The 22,181-nt window shown below is 34.7% G+C and overlaps 1 protein-coding gene across 6 annotated transcripts; it reads right to left on the bottom strand.

Moving 5' to 3' along the window:
• Nucleotides 1–8,532: 8,532 nt before the first annotated feature.
• Nucleotides 8,533–16,423, bottom strand: LOC107871917 (mitochondrial import inner membrane translocase subunit PAM16 like 2). 6 transcript variants are annotated; one of them, XM_016718785.2, is made up of 7 exons: nucleotides 16,216–16,423; nucleotides 13,498–13,644; nucleotides 13,178–13,233; nucleotides 12,374–12,502; nucleotides 9,747–9,834; nucleotides 8,955–9,085; nucleotides 8,533–8,873 (listed from the first exon to the last, which is right to left on the bottom strand). In XM_016718785.2, exons 4-7 carry the CDS (start codon nucleotides 12,401–12,403, stop codon nucleotides 8,751–8,753), a joined length of 372 nt encoding a protein of 123 aa, XP_016574271.2. In that variant the 5' UTR covers nucleotides 12,404–12,502; nucleotides 13,178–13,233; nucleotides 13,498–13,644; nucleotides 16,216–16,423; the 3' UTR covers nucleotides 8,533–8,750. The 6 variants fall into 6 exon arrangements, with proteins under 6 accessions (XP_016574271.2, XP_047267850.1, XP_047267811.1 ...); XM_047411894.1 differs by having other exon boundaries at nucleotides 13,498–13,637; XM_047411855.1 differs by having other exon boundaries at nucleotides 13,498–13,628.
• Between the last annotated feature and the right edge of the window lie 5,758 nt (nucleotides 16,424–22,181).

The following is a 22,181-nucleotide window of genomic DNA, read 5'->3' as shown; positions in this document are numbered from 1 at the left end:
AAAGTGCCCATACCGGGTATGAAAGGTTGTCTTAGGAATATTCACTTCCCTAATCTTTAACTGATGATACTCGGATCGAAGGTCAATCTTGGAGAAAAACTTGGCACCCTAAAGCTGATCAAACAAATCATCTATCCTTGAAAGAGTGTACTTATTCTTTATCGTTACGTTATTTAATTGCCGATAATCAATACACATACGAAGGAAACCATTCTTCTTACACACAAACAACACCGGTGCACCTCACGAAGACACCCTAGGATGGATGAAATCCTTATGTAAAATATCCTTTAATTGCTCCTTAAGCTCCTTTACCTCAGTTGGAGCCATTCTATACAGGAGAATAGAAATAGGACGAGTGTCCGAAACAAGATCTATCCCAAAATCAATCACCCTATCGGGAAGAACACCAAGAAGGTCATCAGAGAAGACCTCAGTAAATTTATTCACCACTGGGACAAAATGTAATGAAGGACCCTCTGAGTTAGAATATTTAATCTGACCAAATGATAGAGACAACTCTTGGAGATTAATCTCCGATATCTAAGATATGATATGAACCTTTCGTTTGGAGCTAGGGATCCAAACTCTTACTCAATAACCGGCTCATTGGGGAATTTAAAGAAAACCTTATGGGTCCAAAAGTCTAAAGACACATAGCACGAGTGCAACCAATCCATCCCTAATATAACATTAAAATCAACCATATTTAACCCAAACAGATCTACCCAAGTCTCCCAACCACCCACAGATACCACATAATCCCTATAAAATCTTCTATCCACCACAAAGTCACCCACCAGGGTAGAAGCATAAAAAGGGTCTGAAATATACTCAGGATCGAAACCAAAATGCATAGCCACAAATGAGGTCATATAAGAGAGAGTGGACCTCGAATCAAGTAAACAGTACACATCATGGGAAAAGTGTTTCAACATAATAGTAACGACATCATATGGTGTCTCAAACTCCTGACGAGTAGTGAGAGCATAGAGTCGATTTCGACCAGTGCCGGAGCCAAATGGTTCACCCTTTGGTTTCGGAGCTGAAGAAAAGGCAACAAGAATCTTGTATCCCCCAGAAGCAACCTTACCAACAGGATAGTTCCTAATCATGTGCCTTGGCTGACCACAGTTGAAACACTTATCTTTTTCTTCATCACAGTAACCCTAATGCAATCAACCATAAAATATGAAGAGAGGACAGGATGGAGCTGATTGGGCCCCACTAACCTAGGATTGGGCACCCTAAACCCTTTAATTATCACCACTCTAAAAGAGCTTGTCACCAGACGGTTTTAGGTAGGGAGCACTAGCAGTCGAATAAGACCCAGAATTACCCCACTTCTTTTTGGACCACTTCCCACCATCCCTGCTACTCTACTGTTGGACACCACCCTGCTAAAAAAATCTAAACTTCTTACTCTGCCTCTTCCCCATTTCATCTTGCTTCTTTTTCTTTTCCTCAACCAGCTATATGTACACAACCAACCTAGAGATGTCTATGTACTTGTTCAACAAGGCAACCGTACTCTCCAAAATCAAGTCTCGGGATAACCCAGAATCAAACTTTCTTATTTTAGACCTCATGCTAGAAACCAACTTTGGAGCATACCGAGACAACTGGTGAAACTTCAAGGCATAATCCTTGACTGATATTTTGTGTTGCTTTAAGTTAACAAATTTTTCCGCCTTCACCTCCCTCAACTCCTGAGGAAAGAAGCGGTCTAAAAAAGTACTAAAGGAATCATCTTATAAGGCCGACTCAGTGCCACATCCTTCAGTTGATAGGCAGCAAATTCCACACCCTTCACGTGCATAGCATACATAACGCAGAAGATCTTCTCTATCTCATCAACAAAACCTTGATGATCCTCTTCAACCTCAACACCAGTGAACACAGGAGGGTTCAACCTTATAAATTGGCAAACCTTGTGGCCTCAGAAGATGGAGTAACAGAAGCACCATGCTCAGACTGAAAAGCTACCAACTGGACCAATATATGAGTAGACTAACGAAACTCATCATTCATCACATCAGCCCGAGGAGAGAAGGACTGGAGAGAATTAATGGAACTCTAGGAGGGCAATCAGGGACTGGACCCCTAGACCGAGTCTGGACCCCATAAGTAGGCAGGTCCCATCAACATTGTCATCGGGTGGGACAGAGGAGTTTTCATGAACTTCAGATCATCTGGGAGGCATGATCTGAAAAGCGAACAAACGGGTATTAGAGAAGATTTCAGGACCTTAGACTCTACAACTTGAAAACAGAACATAAGAAAGAGAAAAATTTCTAAAAGCCTTGCATCCTCTCCTTTATGAGTGTAGCATACTACACATCCTTAAAAGAAACTCTACTCGACACAGCTTTGTCGGACATCCAATTGACCACAAACCTAGGGATCTGATACCAATATGACACGAACTGAACTAGGGCCTAGTAGTGTCGGGCATCTCAAGTCCAACCAGGACCGGTGACCACCCTAAAAACCCAACCATAACCGCCCTGCACCCTATATTGAATGAATTCTGAATATATAACAAGATATAACAATCATAACTCAAAGACATTAAATAAAGTCTATAATCATAATCCAACGACCTCAACTAAATATCCAATCAATGCCAACACCAATGCCAATACCAATACCAAGGCTAACATTAATACCAACACCGCCTATGCCCATATTAGTCTGACAAAGCCTCTAACCAAAATAAAAAATATTCAATTGGTACATGATCCCAACCATAGCCAAAATCATAACCAAAGAAATACCAATAATGAAAAGAAGTCTATAGCATGAAATGGAGTCTTCCAGAGTATCGAAGCTCATACTTTAATCTGACTCAAACCTGTCCCCGAAGCCAAGTCACTAAGCAGGATGAATAGTAGTATGGCTGGTTCCTGTATCACGTGGGAATATAGCGCCCGAAAATGGTTAGCGGAGTGAACTCTAGCATGTAACTCAGGGATAAAAATAAAATAAAGCCATCATTCAAAACCAAATCAAATAACCAAATGCAATCATATATATACATATATATCATGTTGGGATAGGGAACAAGTTTTAGCATGCATTTAAAACCTTAACCTGGATTGTGTAGCTTTGTCATCCTAAATGTCCATCCACAGGCTATATGGGCTTAGCTCCCCCTGTTGAAAGTGCATTAGTGCGTGTTAGCCTCATGAATCGAAGAAAAACCTGAGATGACTAGTACATCTCTCAAAATATAAAGTGTGACATCATGTACACGGTCACCATGACCAAACGTCACATTGGCAAACATTAATTTCAAGTATTAGTCCTCTCGAGACCTCCACCTTCCACGGATTTGCTACACAACCCCTTTTAAGCCCATATTAAAACTAATTACATATTCATGACCATTTACCAAGGAGTCTTTTTAATTAGGGATTAACCATTGGTATCACTATACCAAAATTAGAGCTTGAAAGTTTATTCCAACCATGCCATATCAAATCATTAAACCAAAGTTAGACTCCACAGTTTCCAATTAAATCAAGACCATGGCCACCAAGGCCTTTTCAAACCATTTAAAATCAATCAGATCCATTCAGGTTCCATTACCTTTTATACAATGCAAAGATTTCAAGAATATTCAAACTAAGTGGAAAAAATCATTCTCATTGGCATTTTAACAAACAGGTTGAGGGCACATAAGTTTCAAAACCATAATCAAGTAATTTGGGGAATCCATAATACCCCAAAATCTATTTACCATTAACATGCATTCCAAAATGTCAAAACATACTAAAAGCATGAAAGAAAACATAATTAAATCCTGAGAAACATTATTCAACCATGAACATCCAAAAACCCCAACCTTTATTGCAAAACCATAATAATACCATGAAAACCATACATTAAAACACATGCTCTTTGTAAAATAACAATAAGGGAGGAGTAACATGAATAATCATAATTTAAACTATAGAAAATAATATTTAATAATATGCAGTCAAACCCCTCAACCTTGATTTCAAAACCACCATACTAACAATGAGGGAAGAGTCACATACCTTAGACACCAAGAAAGACGGAGAGAAACCACCCTTGAAAGCCTTAGTTGATTATCTTGATAAAACCCTAATCTTTTGCTTGAAAGAGAGTTTGAGAGAGATTTTAAGAGTTTGATTAGGAATAATAGGTTAACAAAGTCCCAAATTATGTTTTAAGTCATGGTATCAAAGGGAGTTAAAAAGGGAAATGTCCATAATGCCTCAACTTAAAACTATAAAAACACCGCAGGTGGTTATGAGTCGATCCTGTGACTCGTGACCACAACATATGACTCGTACCATTGATTCGTCACCAATACAGTGAGTTGGACGCCCACACACTATCCACCATACAACTCCCAGATCCCACTTGTTACCAAACCATACGACTCATATAGCCTAGTCGTATACCACTCGTACCCTATCCTCACGGCTCTTAGTGAGCCACTCGTACTCAGAGCGAAGTCAAGTCACTAAGTTTTTGATTTGATGAAGGATCATCCTAATGATATGTCACCACCCATAATGATCCATACCACCAAGTCGTAACCACAACAGAAACCTAACCTCCATCCACTAGACACCTACCAATTTGGGTCATCTTACTCGTACCCACACCATATGACTTAGGTGGTTAAGTCGTCAACAGAACAGTGAGCTCAAAGCTCAGGAATTTTCTAAGGGAAAAAAACTAGGATATTTCAAAGACCGAATTCCTAAACATAACTGACAGAACCACTCTTACTAAGTCCTCTCTTAGCTACATTCCTACTCACGTCATGCAATATATCTCTCTCTAGGAATATCCACTCTCTTATTGCCAGAAGGAAACTTTATTTGGGGCCCCATCGTAGAAAAATGCATCTCTTTATCTGGGACACCCTTACTTTTACCAAAAAGTATGACGGCTTGAACATGCAAAAAAACATCTATTAGAAATGCCTTTATGCTCACTAGTTTAACTTGGAGATTCTTTAATAATCCCAACAAGCTCTAGTCTAGAGTCCTTAAAGAGAAATACAACCAGCAAGGCATTGTTTGTAAACCAAATGCCTCAAGAACTTAGAAGAATATCCACCAAGGCTAGTGTATCTGTAAAAAGGCCTCCTAGTGGATTGTCCATAATGGGCAAAAGATAAATTTCTGGCATGATAGATGGATCCCAAACCAAGAGCCTGTAAGAAACATTGTTCATAGTCCACTTCACACTCGAGACCAAACTTATTGAGTTTTGGATCAATAATGATTGCTATTTTAGCGACTTACCTCTACAACTTTCTCTAAATCTAATACACAACATTCGATGCTCCTTCACTCTTAATCTTAGAACTACCTCTTATCATCTCATATAGAGATTGAATGGTAATGGGTTTTTCTCTAGCAGCAACACCTACAAATTCATTGCTAATAAGCTTAGGGGAAAGCTAAACCTTTATCCTAGCAGTTTCCAATGGATTTGGAAAGTCAATTTCTTTCTCAAAATCAAAACTTTTCTTTGGCTTGCTCAGAATAATAGGTTACTTAATAACCTCACTCTCTTTAAAATGGCAATAATGTAAACCCAAAACTATGTTTTCTGTAATCAACAGGAAGAAGATATTACTCATTTTTTCTTTGAATGCCATTAGACTTTAGATATTTGGAACACCCTACCTAAGTAAAGGCTATCTCATCCCAGGTCGGAGCTTACATAGATTTTATCCCAATAACTGGCCATAACTTGGAGAAGCATACATAACACTAATTATGACAGACTTCTCCATTGGCATGATATCCTCTCCTTTTATCTTTGAACCATCAGAAAAAATAGAAACCACAATGTCTTCAATAAGAAGAAGGGCAAGCCGGCATGATATCCTCCCCTTTTATCTTTGGACCATCGGAAAAAATAGAAACCACAATGTCTTTAATAAGAAGAAGGGTAAACCCAACTTTCATCAGGTTTATGCTGAATTTAGAGGCTGATTCAAGATTTAAAGTTTGCGGGTTTCTCATGTTAGATAAAATTAAAACTAAATAGTAACAAATAAGATTTGAACCCATAATCAAGAGGTCAATAAAACTTTTACAAGTCCCTCAACTCCATTAGACCAATAATACACTTTGTGTATAGGTTCCTAACTTATAATTCTTATATATTTGATAGATTTCTCTATATAAATATACTAGATCTGCACGAAAGTTACTGGATTTCTAGAAACCTCTATCCAGGCTCCTAGATCCGCCCCTGTGTTGAAACTGTTGAGTAACTTCACTTAACAAATAACAAGAACTCCTCTCTTTAATACATGACCATCAATATTAAATGGAACCCTCCCCAATGGAACTACTTCAAACTGAACATTGATGGATCTTATATGGAAAACCTTGGTAAGGGAGGCGTTGGAATAGTCATAAGAAACATAAATGGAAACTGGGTTAAGGGCTTATCTAAAGGTTTTCAATTAACTATTGGCAATCTTATGGGTTCCTAGCTTTTAATGAAGGATTAAAAATTGTGGAGGATCACCGCCTCCTTCCCGTAGAAATCAACATTGACTCAAAGAAGATTATCTCTTTGCTATCGGTGGAGAACTTACATTACAATGCTATTATTGATGATTTTAGGTTAAGACTAAGAAGCATGGGAAGCCCCACGGTGTCACATTGCTATAAAGAGCAGAATGGTGTAGTGTGTCATGGCTAAACTTGAAGTAAAATTCACAGTGATATTGAAAATCACCCTTTTTGAAATTTCATCGATGTGTATCTATGAAACAGTTTAGGCAGATATTGCAGGAACTTATTTTGAAAGAAAAAATAAACTTTGTAATAGAAACCAAGGTGGGGAAACCAAGCACTTTTGTTTTGAATCCTGACTAGCTTTAGCAGAAAAAATGTGTAAACTATTTTATTATTAATGCAAGTCTAGTTTACCAAAAAAAACATTGAATACATTTGGATATATTTGAAAGAATAAAATAGAGATTTCGGATATAGCTAACCTATTATGTACGTATATAGCTTGCTAGCGCGTTATATGAAATGATGTTATATTAAGTCATTGGAATCTCTAATATGCATGTGAATATGTGATATAATTTTTTGGTTGTGCCATAAGTACCTTTAGTTTTAATTGCAAAAAACTTTCTTACATCATGTATTTATATCAAATTAAATCAAATGTTATCATGATTAACTGATTTAACAATCGAAAGACGCTTATGTACAAATAAATGTCATGCATTTATTGATCTAATATAAATACTTAGGGATCGTTTGGTAGAGTGTACAAGAATAATATAAAATATGGTGAATTAGTAATGCTTTTGTTAGCTGTGCGTCCATTGGTTATGCATGTATTTTTCTTATGCAGTGTTTGATTTGATGTATTAAAAATAACATGAATTACATAATTTCTACAAATTTTTTTATTTTTTATAGAAATACCCTCCATGTATATGTTGAAAAGGATGTAGAAAATTTTTTGAGGAATAATAATGTCTTTAATCATGTTAATACATGTATTGGATCCATTGCATTGCTAATACCATGTATTTTGAGGTATTAGTGATACACACCTCAATACACAATAGAGTGTATAAGCAAACATTGGTTATACATTGGGTGAAATCATATACCAAATAAAATACTAGTAATACACATTAAACTTCTGCATGCATTAACTTTCCAATACACTTTATCAAACGATCCCTTAGATTGAATAAGCTTTTACCATTTTCTACATATAGGGATCGTTTGGTACGCCAAATGATAAGTATGGATATCCATGAGGTGGGATATTCCATGAAATTATTTTGTCCACCCTCTACCCGGGATAGTAATCCCACTATTTTAGTACAAATTGCGGGATAGTCCCTGAACTAAGTAATACCTTATACCAAATAAAGGATAAAGTTAATTTCAAGCTTCATCCCGCAATTATTTTCCTCATCCTTGTACCAAACGAACCCATAGTGTTCAAAATTAAGCTAGTAACTCATCTTTTCTCATTTTCTGCATATCCAATTCTAGGGTGCAGGGGGCAAAAAGGAAAAAAGAGAGGAGAAAGTGTACTGAGATTATATTTCTCTGTTATGATCTTGTTTGGCGTGAGAGGAAGGGGGGATAACGCGACTCAATCTGATAGCCTACCTATTGGGCATCAATAAAAGAGAACTTTCACATGGACTCATCATGTGATGCAGAACCAACCCAAACAAAGGCATATAATGGGAAGCCGTACTGAAGACAGAGATTAGAGGGATCATAAATTGTGTGTTTCAGGCCTTGTTTTTTTTTTTTTTTTTACACCTTGAAGAACAAGCTAAAACAAATCAGACAAATATAAGACGACATTTCCACCGGTTTGCCTTGCTTTTCAACTATAACGATTGTATGCATGCCTGTGTTAATATAACAAAATAATGCTAGAAAAACTACTGCATCACCACATGAATCGATTGAATAACGAATATTACTTAAAATGACAAGGCAAAAATGTCATAAGAGTTTTTTCACTCTCCCCTCGTTAGATACTCAATGAAGTACAATTCTTTTTATTATCACATACGTATTCTACAACGGTGTTGTGTGTCAAACACCCTCACCACATTGAAGTTCATGAAGATCTTGAACAGATACCTCAACTGCTCTCACCAAAATATAAAATTTTCGAGAAAGATACTAGGAACTAACTAGTGAATAATTAGCAGCAAGAATATACACTAAACATCAGCACAAATTTTCTTATTTTGTTTCTGGTTCTTTAGGTTTGTGAACTGCTTCCAAACACTCTTTAGCTCTATGTACCTTTGACTGAAGGTAAAAACTCCCATTTTGAGCATTTCGCTCGAACAAGTTGTCATACTTCTGCAAGAAAAATGAGAAGCAACGTGTTAAGGTCATATTGAAGACAAAAAAAGTATTAGAACGACAAACATTTAAATGAACCTGCACAATTTCTTCCCATGATGAATTCTCAGTGACACCAAGAATCTGTCTTGCCTCTGCTTCCGTCATGGTTTTACTAGCTCTTTTAATATTCTGCACTGCTTCTTGAGCAACACCATTTTTCGAGGCATCTGCCATCAGGATGCAGTAATTACATAGTGTGCATGGAAGCAAGAATAACAAACCAAACACACCAAGAGTACAAGTTAGAATATCAGATCTTTCCACATTTCATTCCTTGAGCTAGGAGCCGGGATAAGAATCAACCGTGTTGAAACATATTATTTACATAGATCAACAATTCTTCCAAGTGCAGATTTTGTTAGTCATTCTTGTGGATTGAAATTCCCTATGAAATCACCCCATGTAGCTCTACTTAGTATTAAATTAGTACGTTCCTCATCACCCAGCCTGAGCCTATCAGCTCCAGGTGAGTAGGATTATGGATTAACTTGCTACTTTGGTTGTTGTAGCAGGCTGCACGATGGATTAACCAAATAGGAATGCAAGCTAACTCGCTCATTAAGATCATAAAAAAATCCTTCAAGCCCACAAAATAAGGTAAGTTTTGCTTTTGCATAGAATTTAGGGACACAGCTAGTAGTTATTGCTGAAACAATAGATTCTACAGTACCATTCGTGGCATTCCTTGGGAATTACATTAATCTCACATCTAATGAACAGCATAGTGCAACAGCCCCGAAATGCTTTATGCAGAACAGAATGACTCAGATTAATTGAGTATAAAATTATTTTTAAAACAGCAGGAGCATGAATTCAGAAGACACTTACTGGTCAATGCCTGACGATATGCTTGAACAACAGCCCTTGCCAATATAGTAGAGCCCATTACAATTAAATTAGCAAGGATTCTTGCAGCCTGCCTCAAAAACGACATGATTGTATAGTTGCCGAAAAAAGATACAATTTCAAGTAAGCACATGGCTCATGAGAATGCACTTGAAAAAATAGGAAACAACATCAAGAAACATTGACATATGTGAGCTATGGCCAGGAATATCCACTTTTTTTATATGATAAGAACCGTGTTGGTGAAAGAGTTCCAACTTTATGATTTTACTTTGTTTATGGGGAATACTCTGCCTGGGTGAGCTCCGGTAAAAGAGGAGGGTTGAAGTAGACTGACAGCTGTAACACTAGCCAATTCATATGAATGCTAACAATACTTTGTTTAGGGGACAAAGGGGAGGTCACATTGTTAGTCATTAAACTATTTTTACTTTGCCATCAAATAGGGTTGCCAGTGAAACATAGCCAAGTAAAGCAAGCATAATTTAAAATGGCAAAAGGAACAGAGTGAACAATATGCATAGTGGGGGCAAATAATTTTAAAATTTTATAGAGCTTACAAGTAACCCCACTAAGTGGGAATACACTGGGTTTGTTGTTGTTGTTGTTGTATAGAGCTTACAAGTAAAACTAGATCTCAAATTACATAATTCATTTTTCATCGACCTCAATCACATTGGCTACATTAGAAGTATAAATTGACTACCCTTAAAGATTAACTGGAACTATTCAAAAACCAAGGACTAAATTAGACATAACTGTTATTTGGTTGCTTACCTACTTAATTATTTTATCAAAGAAATGCGACAAAATGCAGCATCTTATGGCACTGAATGGAAGTTATTCAACATGCAAGTATATAGGAGGTTTCACACGTATTCAGAACTTTGTGGAAATACAAAATGAGACAAAATTAGAAATGCTCATGTTCAACAGCAGGGACAAGTCATAAAGGATAAAATGAGAGAAGGTTGCTTGAGAGAGTTTAATCATGTCCTGCGTTGACCTCTGAAGCACCAATCCATAAATGTGAAAATATAATGAGTGAAGGTATTAAGAGAACGGGGTAAATCTAAAGTCAAATGGAAAGAATTTGTTTTGAGAGACCTCAATCACTTGGAAATCGTGGAGATTTAGCAAAAAATAGAACACAATGAAGAAAAAGATCAGGACAGGAGTTAATAGACTCATTAAATCTGACGCAACTGACAGTATCTTGGCTGCATCAAAATAGGCAGTAGTTTAGTTTTATTAGAATCTTATTTGAATAGATATTCGATGTTAGTAGATTCCTAGTTTTCTTTAGTATCTTGTAATAGGAGTTTCTATTTAAAGAGGAGAAGGAATAAAAGAAGGGGAAGAAATTTATATCAAAATAACAAGAGATCTGGGACTCTCTCTAACGAGTCCTAAGGTTGTAGGCTCCCTTTCATGGCCCATGAAATAAGGACAAGGAGAAGGATCTGTTAAACACAGACTTCTCAGTGAACACCCGGAGACAAGATCCATATCGTGTGGTCATAACAACTTGGTATCAGAGCCAAACACTATAGGCGATCCAAGCAAATGTGAAGAGTTACAAGCTCTCCTTCAAGAAGCACAGGCTGCGAATGAAGCAGAGATCGCAGAAGCAGTGGCAAAATCTGAATCAAGGATGGTTTCTCAATTGGAACATTTATTGTTACAATTGCAGGAGGTCATTGTGGGGTTTAGCATAAATCAAGGAAAAGATTCTGATGTGGGAGTGAGCAGCAATACAGGTAAACAACCCTACAAACCAGAAAATCGATCCAATCAATTGACAGGAAATAATATGGTGCCAAGATACACAAAGCTAGATTTCCCTACCTTTGATGGATCCGACGACCCATTAATTTGGCTACAGTGAGAAATTCTTATCCAATCAGAGAACAAATGAAACTGATAAGGTGGGATTGGCTACATTCCATCTTCTAGGTCAGGCACATTTATGGCATCATCAAGTAGAACAAGATAATCACTCAGTTGACTGGTTGGAATTCAATAAATATTGTACTCTCAGGTTTGGGCCTCCATTGGGAAGTAATCCATTAGGTGATTTAGTTAACTTGAAGTAAATGGGCTCAATTGAAGAATATCAGTGCCAATTTCAAGAACGGTGAGGGCCAGCAAGTACGTTCACGTAGACCAGCAGGCTAGTCTCTTCACTGCCAGCCTTATTGATCCGATCCCATTCGACTTGATGTTTAGATGCAGAGTCCACCAGATTTGGTTCACATCATGAATATAGCTTGAGAATTTGAGAAGAAAGAGGAGACAATGTGGCCAACATCTTATAGAAAGGAGACATGACAAGGGACTAAAGGCTATTCCAATACTGCTGCAACTTCCATATTCCAATTCCTAAGGGCAGCAATAGGTTAAGTGAGACTGCTGAACCGAAGTTTGTAAGTTCATATGCTCCTTTTATAAAAAAGTTGATGAGGGTTGAAATGCGGGGAGAAGGGAAAAGAGGTTGTGTTATAATTGTGATGAACTGTATTCAGTTGGGCATCAATGTAAGAAGCTGTTTAGATTGGAACTAACTTATCGAGATGATGAAAATCCAGACCATAAGGATGTGTAAGAACCTGAAATGTATTCTTGTGAAACATTGTCATAATGCCTATCCAGACTTCAAGCTCGAGGAAAAGCTCTTTTCAAAGGAGGGGGCCAATGTTATAGACTCATTAAATCTGATGCAACTGATAGTATTTTGGCTGCATCAAGATAGACAGTAGTTTAGTTTATTAGAATTCTTATTTGAACAGATTTTCAATGTTAGTAGATTCCTAGTTTTCTTTAGTATCTTGTAATAGGAGTCTCTATTTAAAGAAGCGGAAAGAAAAAAGAAAGGGAAGGAATTTATATCAAAATAACAAGAGATCTGGGTCCTCTCAGTGAATCGCCTGGTGACAAGATCCATATAGCGTGGTCATAACAATAGGCAATACGAACAAGTTGAAATTACAGTTCACATTAGGTCTAATGTTTGGTTAGAGCTTGTTTAATCTTGTTAAAGATTTGCATGTTAATAGAAAACATGGAAAACTTCCCGTGACAGAGAACTTAAATTGTTGAATAATGGAATTGGATGAGTCCAAATCGAGCAAAACAATGTTTACATCAAGGACATACTTCATTGCACAAAGGTGACACCTACCATTTTGAGTTCCAAAATATAAACCAATGTTTCACTCCCTCCATAATGAAATGGCGTATCAATTTGATTTTGGTTGAAGAGTTAAATACAATATCCTAACATTATCAAAAATAATTTTAAAGACTTCTACAAACCAGCAAAACAATGATACTCAAATTCATGGCAAAATGGATGGCAAGCATATCAGGGAAAACATTGCACCTCGAATAAAAAAGATAAAAGTACAACATACCATTGCTGAAATTCTGAAGTGAGATGGTCCGAAACAGTAAAGCGAAAGTGGGTAACCTAAGAAACGACCAAACGCCAGAGAAAATCAATTAGATCAAAAATCAAAAGCTAATTGAATACATAAATAGCTAGTCCCAGTAAGACCAATCACTATAAATAGTGAAAAATAGAAGAAGCTAGAATCCGAGCATCAAATGTTAAACATGTTTTGCTTTCTTTTTTTTTTTCAAATGAGGCCAGTCAAAGGTTAAAAATGTGTGCATTTACTACAAGTATGAAGAAAGCAACAATATCAATCTCCGAATGAAAACAATATCTTACGGATAACACATCAGACTAAAATTATCAGACAACAAGGAAATGATTCCTTCATGAGTCTCCATGTGCTGCATTTTCTTCCACTCCCTTGTCCCCCTCTCCCTAGTCCTTCTAGTCCAAATTCTTCTACATCTCTGACAAAACTAAGCACTGTTACATATCAAATATCAGTGGCTTCTTTAAATTATATCGAAGTCAAAATCAATTCCCTCACCAAAAATGTTATTTTGTTTAGACTTTCGATGTATTGAAAAGAAACATTACTTCCTCGAAGAAGCATTGTCACATTGATTAACCAAAAACAACGCAGAGCTGAGCATTAGATTTTCAATTAACCAAAAACAAAAAAGACAACGCAGAACTCAAATGTGGAAAGTAGAGCATCTATGCTACATATTACTACCAAAAAAACCTTTCCACTCCCTGCATATATTTTCTTTCTGATGCAGAATAGCATATTTTTTCTAGGCATATGACTTTTAAAGTACATTTCTTCCGGCAAGAAGTGGCATTAAGTAATTGTGATGGGGACGGTGGATATCTAGGGGCAGTCCAGGACATTCCTTACAGCAAAAGTGGCATTAAGTAATTTTGCGGTGGATATCTAGGGGCAGTCCCTAAGTACATTCCTTCCAGCAGAAAGTGGCATTAAGTAATTTTGATGGGGACGGTGGATATCTAGGGGCAATCCCTAAGTACATTCCTTCCAGCAAAGTGGCATTAAGTAATTTTGATGGGAACGGTGAATATCTAGGGGCAGTCCCTAAGTACATGCCTTCCAGCAAAAGTGGCATTAAGTAATTTTGTGGTGGATATCTAGGGGCAGTCCCTAAGTACATTTCGTTCAGCAAAAAGTGGCATTAAGTAATTTTGATTGGGATGGTGGATATCTAGGGGCAATCCGTAAGTACATTTCTTCCAACAAAAAGTGGCATTAAGTAATTTTGATGGGGACGGTGGTTATCTAGGGGCAATCCCTAAGTGCATTCCTTCTAGCAAGAAGAGGCATTAAGTAATTTTGATGGGGACAGTGAATATCTAAGGGCAGTCCCTAAGTACATTCCTTCCAGCAAAAGTGGCATTAAGTAATTTTGCGGTGGATATTTAGGGGCAGTTCCTAAGAACATTCCTTTCCGCAAAAAGTGGCATTAAGTAATTTTGATTAGGACGGTGGATATCTAGGGGCGGTCCCTAAGTATATTCCGTCCAGCAAAAAGTGGCATTAAGTAATTTTGATGGGGATGGTGGATATCTAGGGGCAGTCCCTAAGTACATTCCTTCCAGCAAAAAGTGGCATTAAGTAATTTTGATGGGGACGATGGATATCTAGGGGCAGTCCCTAAGTACATTCCTTCCAGCAAAAAGTGGCAATTAGTAATTTTGATAGGGACAGTGGATATCTAGAGGCAGTCCGTAAGTACATTCCTTCCAGAAAAAAGTGGCATTAAGTAATTTTGATTGGGACGGTGGATATCTAGGGGCAGTCCCTTTATTTCACTGAAGATGCAGCAAAACTGCCATGAAAGGAGATGTAAAATAGATGTGAAAATGCAAAAGTTAATTAGTCCCTCCACCCAGTAAGGGATGAGACTGACAGTTGTATGTGCTTCTTTAGCTAACACGCCAAGATAGCACCCATCTCTATCATTCCAACTTATCGCCGCTGATAGGATGGGCAAGTCGAATGTAGTAAGGCCTCTATGGCGGATTTCAGAATTCACCTACTCGTGGCTTGGCAACTTTTCTTCCAGTACAACGATAACAGAAACAACAAAAAATCCAGTGTAATCTCAAAAATGTGGTCAGGGAGGGTAGGATGTGTGTAGACCTTATCCTCACCTTTGTGAGGTAAAGAGGCTTTTTCAGCTAGACCTCAGCTCAAAAGAGAAGTCATCGAAGCAAGGTATCAAGAAAATATGACAACAAAATATCAAAATACAAAACAACTGAAGCAGCATATAACAATACATATTACGGAATAAGACACTACGCGACTACTAAATAGCCCCTACCACTCCTACACAGAGTATGATAGCACTCAGCTGCTTACTAGCCTTCTACCCTAATCTTTGACCTCCAAACCTTCCTATGCCGGTATGTCCAGAATAATGTCGGTAATAAAATTGTAACTGCCTTCTGCAAGAATTTTACCTCTCTACTAAGTATTACCCAGCTTTGTTCTTTTAGATGGTAACTGTAAGGCCACTAGTCAAAACATACTCAATTATAGCTAACTTGGAGCCTCAACAACAAAATAGATGGCCTGCGCCTCAACTTTCTTTACTTATTTTAAATTTTATCAGCTACTTAAAATAAAAGGCAGTTACTTACATTCTTACAATCAACTTATTCACTTTGATTTCAGTCAAAAAGCATTACAACAAAATAGAGAAACTATATCTGCGGAACACCAGATGGCTTCAAAATATTACAATTATGCATGTTAGAAGTTGACTGAGGATAACTATTAACTATTCAGACCTCAAATATTTTGGCCTCAACGATGGTGAAAGTGAACAATTGATCCATTTTTTTTTTTTAATTCCCAAAGCCAGCTAAAACACAAGTGAGAGTTACATTTGTATGGAGCAAACGCTTTAGTCCTATTCAAACAATAATCAAAGGAGAAATGAAAACTTTTCGACAACGATTAATGGATTTAATAGAAAAAGAGTTAAGGTTTCAGACAATGTATAGTCAACGAAAATAGGAAAGGCGTACCTTTTTGAGATTAAAGGCGAAATACGACTGAAAAAGGTACAAATCACATAATAATGAAGAAACAAAAATTTCTGGGATGGGAACAAATATGGCTGATTTTTTTTTCCTTTTTGGTGTGTTGAGGTTTCTTGATTCTCCTAGAAATTAGGCTGGTGGACGAAGGCTCTGTTTTTTAATTTTTTATTTTTCCAATTTGTGTTGGTAGAAATAGTTTTCTTTTTTTCTCTATTAAGTAATTTATTTTGGGGGAAATTACATTTGACCCTATGTCAAAATAATTTAATTAAATAATTGAAAAAAGTCATCATTTCCATCTTAAACTATATCTGAAAAATAAAATAATTTTTTTTAGAAATAGTGATACTTTACTATAAAACTCTTTTTTCATAGCCACATTTTACATAATTATCATTTATACCCGGTATATTCGATTTTCAGCTGTTTTATTCACTTTTACTCAGTAGTAATCTCTAACTTATATTTCTCTTCTTTTTTTCTTTTCTTTTCTTATTTGATTTTTTTATTTTCTTTTTTATACTTATTTTCTTTATTTTTTTTTTGTTCTATTTTAGATTTTTTGTATTTTCAAAAAATATGACTAGTCGAGAACAAGTCATGGATAATAAAGTAAATACCACAGTTATTTATAGTATTTATAGTCACATCATTATTTATATTTTTGTATTCATTGATACAACTGTATTTGTATTTTAAAGTTCACTCCTGTATTTATATTTTATAGTTTGCATTTGTATTTGTATTTGTATTTGTATATTATAGTCCACACTTGTATTTGTATTTGTTAGTTTGTACCATCATTTATATTTTATATAATTCACACTTGTATTTTAAAGAACTGTTTTATATTTGTATTTTATAATTGACTACATATTATATTGAATTATATTTCTATTATGGTCTTATTGTGTTTGTATATTTAGATTATGTTTGAATTATACTTGTATTTGTATTCTATTTTCGTCGATATCTTTTTATTTTTAAAGAATTATTTTGTATTTGTATTTGTAAGTTGATTGCATATTGTATTTAGCCGTGACTTTGTACAATTTATTATTTGTATTTGTATACAAACAAGTAAATGCATTAATTGTATTTTCTTGATTCTAAAATATATAAATATGTAATGTATCATTTGATACAAATATACCATTTTGTATTTGTATATCGAAATTATCATTTATATTTGTAAATAAACAAATATCATATGACACAAATACAATTACAAACAAATGAAACAAATGATTTTACAAATATTGTATACATTGTATTTGTATAAAAATTTGAATTGTATTTATTTGTATCAATAAATACAACTCGTATTAATAAATACAAACAAGTATTCATAGAAAGAAAATCAATCGTTCCTTTTTAATAATTAAAAAATACAAATGATAGTCCGTACTTGTATTTATATGTTATAGTTCGCATTTGTATTTTATAATTTGCACTTGTATTTGTATGTTATAGTTTGTATTTGTATTTGTATTTTATAGTTCGCACTAGTATTTGTATGTTATAATTTACATTTGTATTTGTATTTTATAGTTCGCACTTGCATTAGTGTTTGCTAGTTCACACAAATGAAAAAAAGGAAAGAAAAAAGAGAAAAATGAGAGAAAAAAAAAGAGAGTAATAGAAAATAAAGAAAAAATACAAAAAAATAAAGGGAAAAAAGGGGGAAAAAGAAAAGAGAAAAAAAGAAAGAGAAAACAATAAAAAAAGAAAAGAAAAAATGAAGAAAAAGACTGAAAAAAGAAAAAAATGAGAATAATTGAAAATAGAAAAAGAGAGAAAATACATCAGAGAGATTATGAATTGTAATTAAGAATATTAATAGGTAAGAGGGGCTATGAATCATAATTAATTGAAACTTAGGCTAAATAGGATAATTAGGAGTCTATGGTTGCTAAGATATGTAGTTATCCCTAAATTAAATACACACCTAAACTATTGAAGTGACCTAGTACACACCTAAACTACTAAAAATGATTTTTTACCCCCTAATTTGACATAGTAAAAACTAATTATTTAAATTAAAAAAAAAGTGCATTTATATCATAAATTAAAGCAAAAAAAAGTTAAAATTAAAATATCCCCTACCCCTCCCCTCTCTCGCAGCCCTCAGTATCTCAACTCCTCTCCCTCACCTCCAAACATCTTCTTCTTCAACACCCCCACCCCAAACTCCAATCCATCCCTAACCAACACATATTCTTTAGCACCACCACCCCTAAACTCCAACTCCACTCCCAATTAACGCAACTTTGTCGCACCCTATCCCACCCCCACTGAATCGATACTAATTTCACCTGCCACCATCAATTTTTATCACAATAATACTGATTAATCATCTAACCCACTACCATTAATCTTCTAACTAACAAATTTTAAATTGTTAATATATTTGACAGATTTTTTCTACATATCTCTTTCTTCATTCTAAAAGAAAAGATTTTTGCCTCACTGAAAATCAATGAAGAAGAAGAAGAGAAGTTTTTCTTTTAAAAGAGAAGATGAGTTACAAATGAACAATGGTTAGAAGAAATTGTTTTTTTTTTTAAGAAGAGAAAATGGGTTTTGGATGAACAATGGTTAGAAGAAATTGATTGTTGTGATAACTTGGGACATTTTGTTAAAAGTGACAAAAGAGTTTGAAAATGAGGTGTAGGTGACTCAAGTCTTAATAATTGAGTGGAGGTGACAATTATTTTATTATGTATTAAGAACGTTGAGAAAGTTTGAAAATAACCTACAAGTTTTTAAATTTATACTTTGATCCAAATGTTAATTAATATAACAGAAAATGGAGGAAAAAAACATATTTCTCTCTCTTCTCATCCGTTTTTGTTTTCTCTCTCTTCCCAATTTTTGTTGTTCATTGTTCTACGGATTTATTCATCATCTTTTGCTTAATTATCATCATCTTCAACTTCATTATCATCATCTTGCACTTCATTATCCACTTGATCTTCTTCTTGTCGACCATTATTGTTGTTTTTAGCGCTATTGCTGCTACTTGAATAATTTTTTAGTTTAAATTTTATTTCGTATATCACTTTGACATTACTTCATAGGTGACTTTGGTAAGTGAAACTATGATTTTTAATTGAATTTGTCATCTGGGTACACTGCTACTGCTCTTTTTTAACAATGGATAGAATTCGTTCATGAATCCAACATAAGAGTTATCTGTTTAAACAGATCACTCATCTGTTGCGAAAGATGAGTAATTTGTTGCATCGGAAGATTCATATATTGGATTCATGAATGAGTTCTATATAGTGCTCGTCACATGAATCAAATAGATGGGTCATTTGTTACAACAGATTGCAACAGATGAGTTATCTGTTGCAACAGACTAATTATTAGTTAGCCTGTGGTGAGTTTTCTGTTGCAACAAACTAGTTATTTGTTTCAACAGGTGAGTTTTATGTTACAACAGACTTGTTATCTGTTGCATCAGGAGAGTTTTCTGTTGCAAGAGACTATTTATCTATTGCATCAGGCGAGTTTTCTGTTGTAACAGACTAGTTATCTGTTACAACAGATGAGTAATCTATTTGGAATAACACAAAACAACTCCTGCCATAAACCCAACAGATAACCAATATGTTTCGAAACTATTGCTATAACTACTGGCTTCAAAATTGTTCCTTACGTCCAATTGTCGACATGTTTGTTGAGAAGAAGAAATAGACAGAAACATCAATTTTTCATTAAACAAAAATAAAATACATTAGGTAGGTAGTTGGAATATAAAAAAAATAAAAATACACACACTAAAAGGAAAAACATAACCTAATTATTATTATTATTATTATTATTATTGTCTGCCGGTCAATCATCAACCGGCAGCAGCAGGGCCCTCCTCAGCCTGTGAATCTCTCAAAGCATCCTTGCTTTCACAGTGCCCAACTTCCACTGCAGGTCATGAACCCGCCTTCAAAGTTTTCTCACGACGTCTTGCAAAAAAGTAACGTCCCAAATAGGACCAGTCATATCTAGAACACACATGAATTGACAAAAAGTGTAAGAATAAAAGTAAAGAAAAGAATTCGAATGTAATACAACGTATACTACCAATTGGGTATATTTACACACACACAAAAAAAAAAACTTACCTGAGTCAGGAAAAAGGTATTTGGTCTTTGAAGAGAAAGTGGTTGAATGTGTAATATGAAAGACAGTATGCAAGAAATAAATAAAGTGTAGTAGAATGGATGAGTAAGGAGGGACCTATTTATAGATGATTGAATTTGAATGAATTAGGTAAAAAGGCGCAATTGTTCACCTCCATTTATTAATTACATTCAAACTGGTGAGTTTTTTTTTTTATTACTGTGAAGAGTTATGACTTTTCATCTTATTATTATTAATTAGTTCTTAAATTTAAATAACTTTTTTCTCAATTAAATAATCAAAGACTTCTCACATTTTTAATAACCATTTTTATTGAGTTGTGGCAACAGATTGTATATCTGTTGCATCAGATAACACATTTATGAAAACATATATACCATCTGTTGCAACAAATCGATCATCTCTTGTATCAGATAATTTATCTTTTTGCAATATATAATCAATCTGTTTCAACATATAATCTATCTTTTTTAATAATCATCATATCATATGCTTTCATTAATCCAAATTGCTAACTCTTTTATTATATAAATTAAAAATCAAATTTAAAAATAAAAATGGTGAAAATTCACTACTTGTCGCCTATTTAATATTAACATCAATTATTCAAATTAAATAACCATCTTTTTAGCGTTATAAATTGTATTTATCATTTATTTTCTTATTATTTTCTATGAAAAGAAATGACTTAATTAAATCAAGCTGGTGAGTTTTCTATTATTGCGACAATAAGAATTAGTTCTTAAATTTAAATAACTTTTTTCTCAATTAAATAATCGAAGACTTCTCACCTTTTCAATAACCGTTTCTTTTAATAAAATAATAACCTTTTTTATTGAGTTGTGGCAATAGAATGTATATATGTTGCATCAGATAACCCATCTGTGACAACAAATATACCATCTGTTGCAACAAATCGACCATCTGTTGAAAGAGCTTTCTTGATTTCTTCTAGCAGTTGATTCATTAGTCGCAACAGATGGGGAATTTGATTCATCAGTTGTTTTGAATGTGTTAGACAAAAAGTCACGACTGTTCATTTCTTTTTTAACAATCATCATATACCTTGATTAATCCAATGTGATGACTTTTTTATTATATAATAAATAAATTAATTAATTAAAAAATAGATTTAAAAATAAAAATGGTGAAAAGTCACAATCAGTTATTAAAATTAAATAACCGTTCTTTTATGGTTATAGATTGTGTTTATCATTTATTTCCTTATGATGTATTTAAATCGAAAAGTTATGACTTTTCATCCTCTCAATAACAATAACCCTTTTTTATTAATAACTATTTGTTGCAATGTATGAGCCATCTATCACAACAGATTAACCTTCGGTTGCAACATATGGTCCATCCATTGCTACAAACGCTCAATTCCTACCTCCAACGGTCGACATGTTGAGAATAAGGAATGGATAGAATGAAAATTAAATATTAAATAATAATTAAAAATTTAAAGTCAACCAAACATAGATTTTTGAATCCATTATATACAAGTATATACAATAAAAAAACATACCCTTAGGTAGATCCGATATGCTAAAAGAAAATACATATGCTAAAATACTATTATTATTATTATTATTATTATTATTATTATTATTATTATTATTATTGTCAACCGGCCAATCGTCATCCAGTAGCAGCAGGGTCCTCCTCAGCCTTGCTCTAAAGTCGCCCAACTCCCTCCAGATTTCATGAATCTGCCTTTCAAGTTCTCGTAAGGACTCGAGATAAATCACCTTGTACAAATCTGGATCAGCCATATCTAGAAGTGGAGTAGAATAAACGAGTAA

The sequence above is a fragment of the Capsicum annuum genome, chromosome 1 (genome assembly GCF_002878395.1).
Source record: "Capsicum annuum cultivar UCD-10X-F1 chromosome 1, UCD10Xv1.1, whole genome shotgun sequence".
NCBI lineage: Eukaryota > Viridiplantae > Streptophyta > Magnoliopsida > Solanales > Solanaceae > Capsicum > Capsicum annuum.
Note: the sequence above shows the minus strand (reverse complement) of the source record. Positions and strands in the feature narration are given on the sequence as shown.